Source organism: Rattus norvegicus, chromosome 8 (genome assembly GCF_036323735.1).
Source record: "Rattus norvegicus strain BN/NHsdMcwi chromosome 8, GRCr8, whole genome shotgun sequence".
Taxonomy (NCBI): domain Eukaryota; kingdom Metazoa; phylum Chordata; class Mammalia; order Rodentia; family Muridae; genus Rattus; species Rattus norvegicus.
In genome coordinates this window covers 116974118-116990610 of record NC_086026.1, presented here as the reverse complement: position 1 = coordinate 116990610, position 16493 = coordinate 116974118, and the positions used below count along the sequence as shown (strand labels likewise).

General features: G+C 51.9%; 1 protein-coding gene across 8 annotated transcripts in view; it reads right to left on the bottom strand.

Annotated features, from left to right (window-relative positions):
- The window catches only part of Cacna2d2 (calcium voltage-gated channel auxiliary subunit alpha2delta 2), a 131300-nt gene that overhangs the window by 91549 nt on the left and 23258 nt on the right, over nucleotides 1-16493 (bottom strand). For all 8 annotated transcript variants that reach the window (XM_063265241.1, XM_006243735.4, XM_063265242.1 and 5 more), the window contains 1 exon segment: nucleotides 13571-13652. In XM_063265241.1, the coding sequence (XP_063121311.1) occupies nucleotides 13571-13652 (82 nt within the window).

Sequence of the window (16493 nt, the reverse complement as noted above, 5' to 3'; positions counted from 1 at the left end):
GACACCGCAGAAACAGAGAAACAAGAACAAGAGGTTATTTTTAAAAAGGTGCAAAAAGCCTTCGGAGAAACTTAAAATGTGGTGGTAAAAGGTAAAGCTTGATAGCAAGATTAGAACACAAAGCTGAGAAATTGCCAGACAAAGGCACAGACTTGGAAAGCCAGAGAGGAGGAGGGGGAGGGGCAGAGTAAATAATGGAGAGGGGGAGAGGGAGGAAGGGAGGAGAGAAAGGAAGGGGGAGAGGGGGAGGGGAGAGAAGGGGGGGAAGGGAAGGCTGGAGGGAAAGGAAGGGAAAGGAAGGGGCGGGGAGAGGAGGGGAGAAGAGGGAGAAAGGGAGGGGAGGAGAGAAAGGGAGGGGAAAGGAGGAGGGGAAGAGAAGGGAGGAGGAAAACGGGAGTCTTAGAGGGAGAGAAGTGTCTGAGTTCAGGGGTTTCAAAAACCAAAACAATTAAAGTACAAAGAAAGGAATGAAAGAAAAGTGTAAAAGAAATCATTGAAGAAAACTTAAAAACAAAACCAAAAAACCCCAGAGGTAATGGAGGTGGTGGTGCAGGCCTTTAATCCCAGCATTCAGGAGGCAGAGGCAGGTGGATCTCCCAGTTTGAGGCCAGCCTACAAAGTGGGATCCAAGACAGCTAGGGCTACACAGAGAAACCCTGTATTGAAAAACCAAAACCAACAACCAACCAAACAAACAAACAAAAAAAACCTTCCCCAAAGTAAAGGGCATGAGTATGCAGTTTGTGAGTGTGAGTGTCCACTCAGTGGTAAGAAAGAAAGCAAATAGCATTAAGGGGAGTGTGGAATTGTTTGAACGCTGTGCAGAGGGGACATTTTATCTTTCTGGTTAAGGAAACAAAGCAAAACAGGTCAGGGCTCTGAATGCTTTCAGACTCTGTCTCAGGCTGGAAGGAACTGCTTGACTCTAGTGGAGGCAAAGGGTTTCCAGCTGGACTCTAGACCACCTCTGATCGCTGTGCTGGGCACAGGGGCAGGAAGGCTGAGACCTGCAAGCCAAGAGCCAAGTTCCCTCTAACCTTTCTCAGGAAGACAATGAAAATATTCTCTGTCAGAAAAAGAAAAGAAAAATCAAGAAACCAAGAAAGAAGAAAGAAGTCACAGGACCCAGGAAAGAGGGGACTCATTCTAGAGAAGTCAAGAAAATCCCAGGGGCAAAGGCTTGTAAGCAGAGTGTTAGAGTTACAGGCTTGAAAAACAGCCATTCTTTGTTGGAGTAAGCTGGAAGGCCTCAGACGAGAACTTCTTGTCTTGTGAACAGAACCTAGAAGCGTCGGTTTGAGGGAGAGGAGGGTCAGATAAAATGGCAGGGGTCTGAGATAGAATAAAGTACACATTCCCAGACAACTAAGCAAATAAACAAACCCTCCACAGTTGTCGTCTTTAGAAACAACTGAGAAACTGTATGTGCTATGACGTACAGTTCTGAACAGCATTTGAGAGGTCAGGACAAGGTCAGTAGTGAGTTCAATTCTAATGATCTCACACGGTCACACTGGAGGGCCAGGACTGGGAGAGGGCAAGTTGTCATCTCCCACAGTGGGGCGCCTGTCTAAACCTGAACAGCCATCCAGAGGCAGCGAAAGTGTGTCATTCTGAGATACAGAGCTTGGGGAGTCAAAGTGCCAGCCTCTGGGGAGTTGGCAATGCAGGGTGGGGGGGCTGCCGTGCTAACACAGCTCGCCCGGTGTAACTGACTTTACACCAGGTGCCTTGTAATGCAGACTTAAAAACCCTAAATTTTGAAATCCATCTAGAAATGTCAGGGGGGCAGAGAAGGCGGAAGAGCGAAGGAGAGAAGAAGGCAAAGAATGTAGGTGAAGGACGGGAGATAGGGAATTACTTTGACCTTAGTTTTGGCCTCAGACCAGGGGCCACGGAAGGGGAGGAGCTAACCATTTCCCTCGGCCTGAAAGTGAAGACAGCTTGCCTTTTTAATTCTCTCATCCACAGGTACAGACTAAGCTCTGCGGTCCAAAAGACCAATTTGCTGTTCGTGACCTCTGTTCTGGGGGTTCCTCGCCTACGTTTCCCGATGTTGGAAGTAATCAGTAAGGGATAGCAGCCCCGGGAGTGATATGGCAGATAATGCCACCCATCTCAAGGGGCTCAGGGACAGTGCCAAAGAGGGCTAGAGACAACCCTAGTCTTTCATAATCATTGGAGCTTATACCAAAGGCCCATCTCATGTGGACTCATAGGCAATCCTGCCTGGAAAGGGAGGGTTTGGGAAGGAGAGTGGCTGCTTGGGAAGCAGGGAAGTTTGTTAACCCTCATGGCCCTTGTGGAGTGCAAATCCTGTGTAATGTATAGAGAATGTACAAATCACCGTCCCTCAACTTCATGGCCCCTTTCTCAGGGGACAGAGTGAGCGCTCAGGTCCTGGGACAGGAGGACCAGTATGTGGCCTGTACTGGTAGGGCCCTCAGGCCAAGGTCAGGCTCAGAGGAGCAGCTAGGAAAAAACTCAGAGCACTGAGTTCTTCAGACACTGACTTGCTGGGTGGGCTCAGTTCTCCCAGAGGACCGTGTTTCAAAGGGACAGGAATTGTGGCTACACCAGAATCCCATCGTTGTCCTAGCCTTTACGAGGCTTGAACACTTCCACACCCCCATATGCTTTGGTGCCACCACAGCCCCTCCAAGGACCCTCCACAGCTGCTGCTGCCCCAGGATGTTGGTATTGTCCAAACAGTAACCCTTTCACATCACATGGCCACTGGTGGTTCCTAAGGGGCTCCAGGGAATAGGAGCTCCCCTGAGTGAACTCCTTGGCTAGATATGACCTTTAAAATATTACTATAACTATCACCACCACCACCACCATCATCGCCACCATCACCACCATAATCATCATACCACCACCACCACCATCACCACCAACATCACCACTACCATCATCATCACCACCACTACCACCACCATAATCATCATACCACCATCACCACCATCACCACCAACATCACCACTACCATCATCATCACCACCACTACCATCATCATCACCATCACCACCACTACCATCATCATCACCATCACCACCACTGCCATCGTCATCACCATCACCACCACTGCCACCACCACCACCACCACCACCACCATCATCAGTATATGTGTTCATTCATGTATGATAGTACATGTATGTCATGACATATGTATGGAGAAAGAGGACAACCCCAGGTATCAGACCTCACTTTCCATCTTGTTCCATAGTCTCTTTGTTCTTCGTGGCCAGGCTAGTTGGCCAGTGATCCCCCAGGATTCTCCTGTTTCTGCATTCAATCTCCCTGAGATTTCACATCTACTCTACTGTACCCGGCTTTCCGTGGTCTCTGAGAATTCAACTCAGCTCTTTATGCCTGCCTTTACCCACTGAGCTATCTTCCCCACCCTGAACCTTTCACGGCTCCATGATGAGTTTCTATAGAGGCCCTGTGGATATGGGGTTATGTCCTACCCAAGATGCTACTCTGAGGTAGGAAGTCTCATCTAATGAGGCAGCTCATTCGGCTCCCTGGGAACCCCTAGTTTGTGCCCCCAAAAGCTGTGGCCTGAGGAATAAACGGTGTGCAGGCTCCTGGGGGTCCTAATCAGAAATAGAGTTTGCCAGACCCTCCTTGATGCAAAGCAATGAGTTTTCAGGGCCCAGTTTCCTCTCCACCTCCCAAGTAGACTCCAGACCCCACCACCTCCCTCCCCCAGTGGATCTCCCCCTCCACTTAGCAATGGAGACAATTTACATAATGCATGGGTGGTGTGGCTGTGTGGTGGCGTGTGAGCGTGATAATGGCTGGAAAGCGGGGTGCCCTAGAGTGGCCCCCCTAGTGGCTCCTAGGGAGGGAAAGTACCTGCTCCCACACCACTGTCTCCTTCCTCAAGGAGCAGGCCTGCATGGCTACTGGGAAGCCGGGCCTCTTAGGTGCTCAGCAGCTGCCAAGAAAGAATGTACCCAGCCCAAGACAGGGACTGAAGCTGCACACGGGAGGAAATTTCCAAAGTACTCAAGTTTGGAACACAAATCCACCCAGCCATGGTCCTGGAGTCCACACCCCTGCTGGGCCCAGGCCCTGTGTGCTGATCCTTCCTGGAAGAGGCCACTCCTCCGGGCAGGAAGCTTTAGCTAGTCTGCCATGGAGCCGGGCTGCAGCTGCCCAGGAGGCGGTCACATTCAAACACAAAGGCATCGATGGAAGGGGGAGAATACATAAAAATTACTGGCATGGTAATTGCTTTTCATATAAATGTTCCTTTTAAAAGTTTTCCCCAGTGGTAAAGTCCCTCTTTAAAAAAGAATAAATTCACTGCACACCAATTTATTCCTCGCCTATAGACGGAGCATAATGAAATCTCTTCTGTCAACACCTGATCAAGAGGCAAGTGGTTGCCTCTTGACCCAGCTACCCAGTCTGACTACGCAATGATGCGGTAGAGTGCCGGGGTGGGGCTGGGGGCTCTTTGAGGAGTGAGGGCAGGAGCCCAGACCGCAGGACTCTCGTACAGAGCTCACCAGTGTCTCAGGAGCTGCAACAACCATACAGCAGAGCGGCCACAACCATAGGAAGGAGGGCGGGGCTATGGTTGCTGGGAAATGTAAGGTCCTCCTTTTGCAGGGATAGGATAGCATAGGCATTAACACAGGGAAGCCATGATGGCTGGTAGAGCTGACCGAAGAATCACCCAGCAATGCCTGCCGACGAAAGAGCCCTCTGCACACATCGGGAGGCACAGAGCCTGTCCCCTCTGACCAGCCACAGTTCCATGGGGACAAGGTGCAGCCTCTGTCCTGGATCAGGGACATCAAGAACTACCGCGCACAAGGTCCCTGATCTCCACTGTGGGGTCATTATATCCTGGGCGCAGACAACTGATGCCATCCTGTCCCACGGCAGGGAAGATGCACACAGTATCGGGGAATGACTGGGGGGTGGGGAGGTGGGAGCATGTGTGTAATGTGTGTTCCTCAGCCACAGCTGAGACTTCTCAGCTTGGATAACGAATCAACTAAGTAGTTCTCACCTGCTTAGGTGACAGCACTCTTGGCATCTGCCTCCTCCAATCCCACCCTGCCCTGTGTACGCCTGCACACACTTCCACAGGCAGCTCTCAGAACCTCACGTTGATCCACATGCACCCTCTTGCCTGGTCACGCCTGCCATGCGGGATACGTGCAGGCATGGCCATTCCCTTCTGTGGACACACACGCACTCATTTGTGCAGTGCTCATGCACAGGTGTCTGTTCAGTATGAACATGCGTGCACGCTCGCACTCCCGCTCGGCATCATGCATATTTTATCCTCTCCTCCGTACACAGTGGTCAACCCAGGTGCCGCTTCATGCCAGTTCAGCATGACGGCACTGTCTCTCAGTGAGTCACCGGGGTCCATGGCCTTCCCGGTTGTTTGGGTGGATTCTGGGAGGCCTGGGCATAACCCTACCCTCTCGCTATGGCTTCCGTACTCCATATGATGAAATCACAAGACTGGGCCTCCCACAGGCTTCTGGCAGCCTGTGTGTAAATTAAAGATGCAAAAGCTGATGGGAGTGGGAAGTCTTAGGCAGCATGGGCTTTGGCATTGGTCTAAAGGGCTTCCTGGAAGAGGAGAGCTGTGATCTGTGTTTAAATCAGCAGAGAGGTAGGGAAGGTGAATGAGGAAGGATAGCAAGTGGATTTGGAAGACAACCCAGTGAGGTTAGGGGCAGGCACAGGGCAGCTAGGAGGCCCAAAGGCCTAAATAAAGTTTCCTGCTACCTCTGCGTGGAGCTTCTACCTTAGCTAAGACTGCACCCTACTCCAGAATGGCCCATAATCCCTCACTTCAGCCAGATGCCAGCTCACCCCTGTGCAGTGCAGCCAGCTCCTCTCCCAGTATGCGTCTCCTGCCGGCGTCCATTTCCTCAGGGGGGTCTCTCATGTAGGGGCTACATGGTGCTTAATTCCTTGTGGGACATTCAGAGCCCACAGCCCATCAGAGTCTTTAGATGTCTACCTTTGCTTATCCACCCACAGAATAGTCATTAGTTGATCACGTGCTACGTGGTACGTGCATACATAGCACATACAGTAATCATGTATGTGCATAGCTTGTTTCTCATCCTGCTGTGCACCCTGAAGCTAGGCGCCCAAGCCTAAGTGCCAGTCATGTGGTTATCTGGCTTATGAGAAGCCAAGGATAGACAAGGACAGGGCCTTAGGGGTCTACTCGGGATCCAGCTACTTCAGTCTCCTCCCTCTGTGTGAAATAATAGGTCAGCCAGCCTCCAGAATCACCAGGTCCCAAGGCCAGAAAGACATGTAGGGAAGACCACATCTGTGGCATCACTTTCTCCAAACGTGATGCCTCTACCCATACAGAAAAGACATCTGTACTCAGGAGAGGTAGAGAAAGGACACCTCCATTTTCAGCTGGATAGTGGGAAACACTGCCTGTGCTACCCCTGGGGCCGGCTGTGGTTTGTCAAAACCAATTACTTCTCTGCTTCTGCCAAGTGCTTGGGGCTCCATGAATCTGAGTCAAGTGTCCCCATGGCTGCCACTGATCCAGCATGGATAAGAAGGGAGCAGGGGGAATATAGACTGGGTCAACTGTCCCCCATGGCCCAAGATAGAAACCCATAGGTCCTTCATCCCATTTCTCATCTCCAATCCCAGACTACCAAGACCAGCCCCTGGCTCTAGACTCATCAGTCCAGTCACTCTTCAAAGACGAGTGCAGAAGTTGGGGGAGGGGGAAAGAGCAGAGTCCCTGGCTACCTCCACAAGCTAGGGCTGGGTCTTCATAGAAGCTGAGCCCTGTTGTTCTGTTACAAAGCCAGCCTCTCTGGGGAATCTCTGAAGGGAGCCCATGTGTTCACCAGAACATTCTTCCCATGTATGTGTGTGTTGGGAGGTGTCTTGCTTTATAAATAGGCAATGGGTAGGCATTCCTTATCTGTAGGCATCTCCAGAATTCCTGAGACAACAGGAATGTCAGGGAAGTGCTGTCTATCTGGAAAGGTTTTTGTCATCTCTCTTCCTTAAGATGAGGGACCCCAGGCAGGAGACCCTGAGATCCCTGGACCATCCACCTAAAAACCCCTGATCCTAGGTGTGGCCTGACCCACCAACCTCCCCATTCCTGGGGACTATCCTAGAGCCTGGTGGCTTTGTACTGTCCCTGAGTCTATGCTAGACAAGTTGCCATAGCCTTCTTATAGGGCTTGGGAGGCAAGCGGGTGACTTGTTGGCTAACTGGATAAATCAAGTCAGAGTCTTCTGGGATGTAAGGGTCCCCTTAACTTCTATCTCCTCCCCATGGTGCCTACGCATTTGGCTCCCTAGGCTTCTGGCCAAGAACATTGCCACCCTTTGTTTGCTCATAGATGCTATTTATTCTGGCCCTACCCAAGCTTGGTGACCGTATGCCTTTCTCAGTAAAACTGTGTTGTGATCAGCTGGGATGAGAAGCCCAATTTTCAAAAGCAAGGACGACACTCTGATATCCAAATTAAAAAAAAATCTTTGGGGGTTGGGGATTTAGCTTAGTGGTAGAGCGCTTGCCTAGGAAGCGCAAGGCCCTGGGTTCGATCCCCAGCTTCCAAAAAAAAAAAAAAAAATCTTTGGCCAACCCTTGGAACTGCCATGAGCTTGTCCTGGACATATAAAAGGAAGACACCCTTTCTTGCAGGGCTCCCTCACAGCTTTCCTTGTCTCTGCTCCCCTGAAGCTTCTCCATCTCCCATGAAGACAGACTGGATCCCCACTTTCCAGGTGGACATGCTCCAGGTTCCACAGTAACAATCCAGTCCTGTCGTTCCAACCCACATTATCCTTCAGGTGCTGCTGATGGCGTAGACCTTAGGTTCAATCCCTGCTCCGCCTGAGTGTGAGCTCAGGGCACGGTCTGCCTTCAGAAGACACGAACCACCTAACATGTCTCTCTCACTCCAAGCTATTCCTCATGCCCTAGAGCTGACCTTGGATGTGCTCCACAGCAATCTCTTGTCAAAAGCTAGAAGCCAGAGATTTCTCTCCCTACACATGTATCATTGACCAATCCCATCTGAGACTGTTCTTCAAGACCCTTCAGTGCATATGGACTCCCCAGAAACCTTGGCAGTACCTTCCTACAGAGATGTTCAGAATCCTAGAAGCCCCCTAGCAAGGCTCTCTGCCCCCGCCTTTCCCTGTTGAGACTCCAGGGGTGAAGGGCATGTGCATGTTTGTGCCCAGACCTCTTCTGGGTTTTCCTGTCACCATATCTTCCACCTGCTGAGGTAGTTCTGACATGGTGCCCTCACACTCCCAGAAGAAGGAAGAGGGGGAGGGCTGCGCTGGGGGAGGGGGAGGGACTGAGAAAGGTACAGTGCCCAGCCAGCCTTAGCAGACTTGCAGGAACTGCCAGCATCTCGGGAACTTAGGTTGTTGGTGCTTGAAGCAGAAGTTAACAACACAGAAATTCTACCTAGAACAGGTGTCCCGGGGCAGCCACCCTCCAACCTACTTCATGCCCTTTCTAGTGTGTTGTATGAAAGGGTAGGTAGACCTTATCCATAGGCAGCAGCAGATCCTATGATAGACAAGACAGCTTTTAGAAAAACGCTTCCAGTACAGAAACGTTTTCCATTAAGTCTCATTAGAGAGTGTGCATTTCAGGGTGGAGCAGAAGGGCAGCTCTTATCTAACACTGTGCATCCCCACTAGGGAAAGCTCCAGACTCCATGATGTCGAGTGTGGGCTGGGGAGGGGGAGAGTTGCTACACCAAAGGTAGGAAACGGAAGGGAAAAGGTAGGGAAAGGGCTAGGTCCAGACAGGGCTTGGCCAGGCTCTGATGCACCCGCCTCTCTGTAACCAATTACGCTCGAGCAGCGGCCTCATCACGTTTCAGACGCCCTCCCAGGAGCCCCCCCTCAGCCCCATGCATCCCCGCTGGGTGCCGAGCAAGAGGACCATATGGAGGGAATAATAAGACAATTAACTTTCCATTAAAGAATAATATATGTGGGTTTTTAGGGAGGCAAGCGACAGCAATCCCTACCCAGCGGCATATTTCACACCCGAGCCCCTTACCACCTCCCACAACCACGACAAGCTCCACACCATCATCATCTGCGCCAGAAGAGAGGAGGGTGTCGCTGGGCCCTGATGGGAGGCAGGCAGCTCGGTGGAGGGGTGGGGTCTGTGTGATAAGCAAGTGCAGAGCCACTAGGATGATGCTTCTTTGTGGGTGGTAGCTAGTGAGGATCTGGGAGGGGAAGTGTGGGGTTCCCTCATTGTCCCCCAGCAGACTCTCAGTGTACTGCACACCCAAGGAACTGCCTGCTGCCAGCCTTTCAAAGGCACAAACGAATCAGTTCTTGGCGGAAGGACCCACCGTGGGACCAGGGGTCACAACCTCTGCCTTGCCTGGCCCTTCTTTCTTGGACTTCTTCAAACCCCTGGCACCTCCCCTGACCCAAGCTTTTTCCTTCCTCTTCAGATCCCGCCCTCTGTGATTCTGAGGTTCTGTGTCACCTCAGGGCACTGTTAACCTTGCCTTGGATGCCCAGTGTGCATGCTCCTCAAACGGGGACAGATCACATCTTCGGCAAATGCTAGGGCCAGAGTGTGGCTTTGCAGAGGTGCCAGCTGGGGAGGAGGTGGGGAGGGGACAGAGAGAGATTTCTCCGCGGCATCTACAGAGGACCCCGGATGGTTCCAGACTTTGGTCCCTGCTGATAGCCAGCTCCAGATGTGGCACTCTGCAAATATTAATTACACATTCCTGGGAGCACGGAGCTGATGAGCAGGAGGCATAGCCAGGGGCGGACAAGACGGAACAGGATGGTGCCACTGGCACTGGTTTAGAAATGCTATTTTTGGTTCTCATAAGAGGTTGACACCACAGACACCAGAATCACCTGGTTTGAAGGATGTTAGTTAGTTGGAGGGACCCAGAAGGAGCCTGGGACTGGGGGTTTCCAAACCCGGGGTCCTGCTCTTTGTGGATGAAGGCTTCACAGTTTGGGGAGTTGCTGTCTAAGCTGGTTCATTTACCTTGCCCTCCAGCATTCATGCTGGCCTGTCTGAACTCCAGGACAGGACTGGCTGCTAGAGATGATTGACAGGACCTTGGTTTTCCCTCCTCAATGATAGGCCTGTGACGATAACCCGTAGCATGTACCTGGGCTAAGATCATCATGCTGGTGAAGGCAGTTTGGGCTATAGGCAGGGCCATAGGCATTTCTGCCCAGATCAGCCAATGAGGTACGTGGAGTTTGACATGGGTTTTCAGAAGATAGGCCATAGTCCCCCTGACAGGACCATCTCAGGCCTCTGCTCCAAGCCAGCTGTGTCAACAGTTCCTCCTAATTCTAGTCTAGAGCAAAGGGTCTTCCCTGTAAGGGGGTTTCTTTCTCATCAGGTCAGAAGCTTATCCCAGGACTGGTGAACCGGACGACTGTCCCATGCCTGACGACAACTCTCCCGCTTTGCTTTCCACAAGGACCTCAGAGTTGTTCTCCTTGCACCCTGGCCATCCACTCAGGAGTGGAAATGTCCCTGACCTAGGCTTCAAAGAGGAGAGGCCTGCCCTTCTCCTCATCCTCCCCTTGCACCCCCCCAGGCACCTGATGAATTATTCATTTGATATCCTCATTATGCAAATGAGCTCAGAGCCCAAGCATATGTTCTCCGCTCTCCCCCTAGGATGGGGACAATATGGTGCTGATGGGGGAGGGTGGAGAAGGGGCTCCGGAGACCTCACTGGGTCCTGTGGGCTTAGGAAGGGGGAGGGAGCTTAGAGTTCCTACTTTCATGGACTGCGCAAGGCAAGCGTGGTCACTGGCTGGGGTGGGGGCTACAGAGCGTAACTCAGGGGTGTCTGGCTAAATTAAGGATGCAGAGAGAGCAGAGTAGGTGGCCTAGGGTCACTGGGATGGGGGGTCTTCCCAGGCAGCTTCCTTACCCTGGGGTATAGGTTTCTAACCTATAAATGGGCCACAGTCTGCCCCCAGTCATGCCCCCATGGGGTTGTGATAAGGTCGGGAGGAGGAAAATGCCAAGGCAAGGAAAACTCTCCCAAATGCCACTGTCTGCAGTTTCTGCTCTCTTGCAGCTGCCAGCCCTTGAGGCTCCAAGCTACTGGGGGTGGGGCAGCCTGTAGGAGTAGGGCAGGCAAGGAGTGGAGCCATGGAGGGGGCTCTCATCACCCCAGTGGCAGGAGTTTTGGGGAGCTCAGAATGGGCTCAGAAGCCTGAGGAGGGGCAGCCCCAGCAGCACCAGTAAGAGGGTCTGTGGTAATACTGGCAGCTGGGTCACAGCTCTGCGCCAACCGTCCTCCTGACCTGTCAGAGCCCAACGCAAGCAGGGTACACCAGCCCTCACTCAGGCATTGGGAAGAAGGGGAGAGGTGTGAGGGTGGGAGTCAGATGTGAAGTACGGAGCAGGTGGGGAGCTCACTGGTTAGCTCACTGCTGCTTCCACAGGGTTGCTCCCTTCCCCTAGAGCTGTACACCTGTCCCCTCCCCCACAGACACATCTTGGCAGAATATTCTGTGCCAAGAAGCAGTCCCAGAGCTGTCAGCAGGAGGAGGCTGAGGAAGCAGGTGAGAAAAACTGGAGCAGGACAGAGGCCCCGAGAGCTGGCAGCCATGAGCAGCGGAGGGGTTGCCAAGAGAAAGGGACGCTGGGTCAGCACTTCTCTGCCCACCCTGCCACACCAAGCACATCCCTGCCCAGGTCCCCACAGCCCCAGGCACTCCCTGTGCACCCAGAGGACCGGCTGGAGCAGGAATCAGGAGCCCCAGCTCTGCCCTAAGCCAGCTGTGGCAGCCTGTTCACTTCTGGGCTGGTGAGAGTCAGAGATGATACACTCAAACTCCATCCAAAAGGAGAAAAATGTCCTAGGAGAGAAAATGACCGATGAAGAGAACTCTGATGATTTCTAGGGGGTGGAGCGGTATTATCGGCTTGTCACTACCTCATCTTCCAGGCAAACCCCGGATCCAGGTCTCTTAAAGGTGCATACAACAGGCTCGCCGAGTCAGACTCATGCCTGGTGTTCAGCGTCCAGGGAGCTCAGCGGTCCACACAGATCCACATCTCATGCATGGAGTATACATTATTTTTCCATAAACACATGTTCCGAGTTGCCCACAAATGCAAGATCCTGGAGGGCTCTTAACTGGTACATCCAATACCCCCTGGGGAACTTGGAAAAGCAGGCACCACACATTCCAGGGACCCACCGTTCCTCCACTAACCTACGCCATTGCACTTGGCAGTGCCCACTGATAGCCTGGTTAGTGCGGAATGCTATTCCTGAGCCTAAATTGACTTCTGTTCCGGAACAGCTTTTCCTACAGTGCTTTCTCTGGAAGCTCTGGCGGCTTCCAAGTGCAGCTGAGTCATTTAGAGTTCACAGGAAGAGTAGGATGGGGCTACTGCTGATCAAGCCCAGCACCAGGAAAGGGAGGTACAGAGGCCCCAGCGATCTGAGGAGGAACGATGACCAAGCTAGTAGCTCAGACCTTCAGACCCAAGTGCCCCTCCTTACCATGCCACCCCCGAATTAGCCATCTCTGATTAGCATCCCTTATGCCAGGGGTCCCACATCCATAAGCATTGTCAATATGTTCAGTCCAAGTTACCACTTCCTGGTAACTTGAAGTTAAGAAGCTAAGCCTGACAATCTGAGGATGATCCTTGCCTGGCCCCTGCCCCGCCCCCAGGTTACAGCTCCTGACCCTGATACTGGCCAAGGAATGTCAGAAACAATAGTTACTGAACCCTGGGCCTAGACCCTTACTTGAACCCCCAGTGGTAACTGTCTTCTCTGCTGTTCCCAGGCCAACTACGGGAAGGAGAACTCCATTAATTCCTCTGTTGATCCTGGCCAGGGTCTCCCTTACAGGACCCCAGCAGAGATATCGTCCCATTAGTCTTACATTACTGGAAGAGCTTGGCTCTCTGAGCTTCCGCATTCCAGCCTGTAGCCTGTCAGCAACACATTTCGCAGCCTTCTGGGGGTGACGGATGGCCCGCTCTTCACATCGCTATTTCAAACATTAACATAATCTCCCAGGATGAATGTGGTCGCTGGCGCCTAATCAATCACCCACCCCCTGCACCTTGATCCCTCATTCCGACACTTAACGGAGATAGACTTGCCACTTCACGGAGACTATAGTGTCTGGAGTACCGGCCCCCCTCCTGTTTCCTGGGTCTTGCTTGGTTTGGTCATACTATGTACTTGCTGACGAGACTTTTGGGCTTCTGTGCTCCCTGTAGCTATGGCCCCTCAAGGGTCTGGGTTCCCTCTCAAGGCACTACCTCAAATACAGAGCTCACCAAACTTAAAAACTGAAAAGCCCCAACACCCTTTCAGGGACAAGGTTCATGACAGTGGGCCACCATTCCAACAGGTCTCTGAAGGTCACACCGAGACCTAAGGATCACTACTTGAGATCCGGTACTATACCTCACTATGCCAGGACTTCAACAATGTCACCTTCTCCTTACTCCCTCATTATGTACCCTTTTCTCATTCCTGCTGGGAAGTAGGTCTCCACAGGAAAGCAAGTGCACCAGCCTTACCTCTCGGAGCTGCTGCACGCCTCCAAAAATCCGCATCACACCGTCAATCTCCTGCTCCAGGCGCCGGGCCCAGTGCTGCATCCTGCAATCCGGGGAAGAAAGAGATGTCAGGAGGGCCTGCTGGATTTGCAGCTGCAACAACCAATCCTGGCCACCCAGGGGGACCAGGACAGCTACTCACTCAACTCAATTTTCACCAGAGAAGGAACAGACACAGGAACCAGAGTGAGCCTGTGATTTTTTCCCTTTGAAGTCTGGCCTGGTGGCCTAGGCTTTCCTCACATTGACTGGCAGCCAGGGAGGAGAGGAAAGGGTATTGTGGATTAGCCAGAGGGAGTTAAGCAGGTTGGAAGAAGCCTGCAGGGAGACCTTTGTTCACTATAAAGACAAGTCCTTGATGTGGCTGTTCTGAATGTGGGGACTTCCAGACACAAGGGAGGACAGAGACCAGACACTAGGGAGGACAGTGACAAGGCAGGTGAAGGTTGAGGAAAGGGAGGGACACAGCTGTCACCTCCAACCCATTATATAAACAGGAGGAGGTAGAGGTACCTGCCTCCCTGGGCCTGAAGAGAGTACTTCTAACTCAGCTGGATGTTGCCTTTCTAGTTCCCTGCTACGAGATGCTCATCAGAGACCCTAGGCTGGATACCCACCCAGGGCTCCAGGACAAATCATCCAGCCCCTTTCTGGAGGTCTGGCAAGCAGAGGCTCTGAGCCACAAGCCTTGACAGGCCTTCTGTACGCTGGTACCACACCACCACGGGATCATTAAACACCATCTCTGTCTCTCTCGGCTTCCTCTTCTGGAATGTGGAGATAATTGGGGCCATTTCAGAGGGGCACAAGAAAGCACAGGACTTTGGGAGCCAAGGATGCTGGAAAGGAATCTCTGTAAGCGGTAAGATGACCAGGTGTCCCCACGACCTCGTACTCTCAGCCTTACGTCCCGTTTTAGCATGCTGTTGCCCTATATGGAACCCACCACAGAGTTGTAAAGAGGCCATGGGTTCACAGGGCACAGTGGTCTAGGGTGATGTCAGAAAAGTTGTAACAGTCCCCCAACACCCTTCTCAGGCCAACACCACCCCCTAAGGTCACCTAGGGCCAGGACTATCTTCTGGCTCCTTGTCCTACAGGCCTGTGCTGGGGGGGTTGGGCTCATGCCATTGTGTGTGCCCCGGTCGGTTGGCATGGGAACTCAGAGCAGGAGGCAGGCAGATCACTAATTGCAATTTGCCAAGCTGAATGTCAGGACCGTGATGGAAAAAAAAAATCAACATCAAAAGAAAGAGGTATTTGCTTCAGCTTGTTGTGGGCTGAACCACAGCCTGACTCCCCAACTCTGTTACCCACCATAGAGGAAAATCTAACCTCACATCATGTAGAGGACAGGCTGTAGGCTCAGCTGTCAGTCTGGAGAGAGAGAGTTACAAGAGAGCAGCACCATCTCAGCCTGACCCCTGTCCACCAGCAATGACGTTATGGCCCTGACGGCACCTGGACAATGTGGCAGATGGCTCTTTTGTTATTTAGTCTTGGGGGCTAATAACGGAACAGAGTCTCACACAGTCATATATCTGGATAGAACGGGCAGGGTCAAGGACCCAGCTTCAAAAAGACCCATCAGCCCTGCCCTGACCCTAAACCTGACCTCAGCCATTCATTGGTTTAGGGAACAAAATACCATCCTGCATGAATCTACAGGAGAGTGCCCACTATGTACAAAGTACAGTGCCCACACGTCCTGTGCTCTCTGGTTTCCATCTTCACAGAGGCAAACAAAATCCCCAAATCCCAGATGAGGAAGCCAAGATACTATCCAAGGTCATTCATCCAGGAGTGGGTGGACACGGGAGTTATTACTGAAGTTTTCTGGAGTCGCAGGAACTGACGCGTGAGAGTCAACTGTGTGCATCTCTTTCCAGTTCAGCATATCACCTTCAGCACTTGCAAACAGCCGCGGTGGGGACATTTACACCACGGGAATAGGCAAAGGCCCGAAATCACAGCCCCACTCCCACCCCAGAAGCACACTGAGACGCGTTCTAAAATTCTTTGAGAATTTCTTACAATGTGTTCTGGTCACATTTCCCCCCTCCGCCTCCTTCCATGTCTATTCTTAACTCCCAACATTATGACATTTATGTGTTTATTTATGTATTTATTTGATTTTAGACGGAGTCTTGCTATGTCACTCAAGCCAGCCTGGAACTTTCTTTGTAGACCAGACTGGCTCTGACTCACCTGCTTTTACTGCCTAAGTAGAGAGATTAAAGTTGTCTTCCACCAGCCTGGCTCTCCTCTCTCTCTCTCTCTCTCTCTCTCTCTCTCTCTCTCTCTCTCTCTCTCTCTCCCCCATCATTCACTTATTTATAAATAACTCACTGAGCCTCATTTGTGCCGCCCAGATACTCATGAGTGTGGGACCATCTACCGCAGTGTGGTCCACCTACCTGGGGTCATACCTTTCAAGAAAACCAATTCTCCCTTCCTCAAAAGCCAACCATTGCTAATGGCTTTTCTCAAACTGGTCACGGTCACCAATGATTCCACCTGGGTATGGACTCTTTGCTAGTAGGCAGATGGGCCCTTGTTTCTGGAATCTCACAGATCAGTAAAAGACAATTAATTGGAAAAGCAGGCACGGATGCCAAGTTTTTACTCTGCTTAGACAACACACTATTAATGTAATCTCCATCATTTCGTGGAAGAAGGCTATTCCAACACTAAAATAATTTTTAGAAGAACCAAATCTTAGGGCAAAATCAAATTCTCCCCTAAGACATACATATGCACTCCCTCTCTCTGAGTCTCTCCCACCTCAGTCTCTGGGGTTCAGGAATAGCTCTGGTCCTCGTGGTGTGGTGTGGTATCCTGGGCCTCACAGGCGGGCTGTAGGCCCTAGCTTCCTGCCTATCAG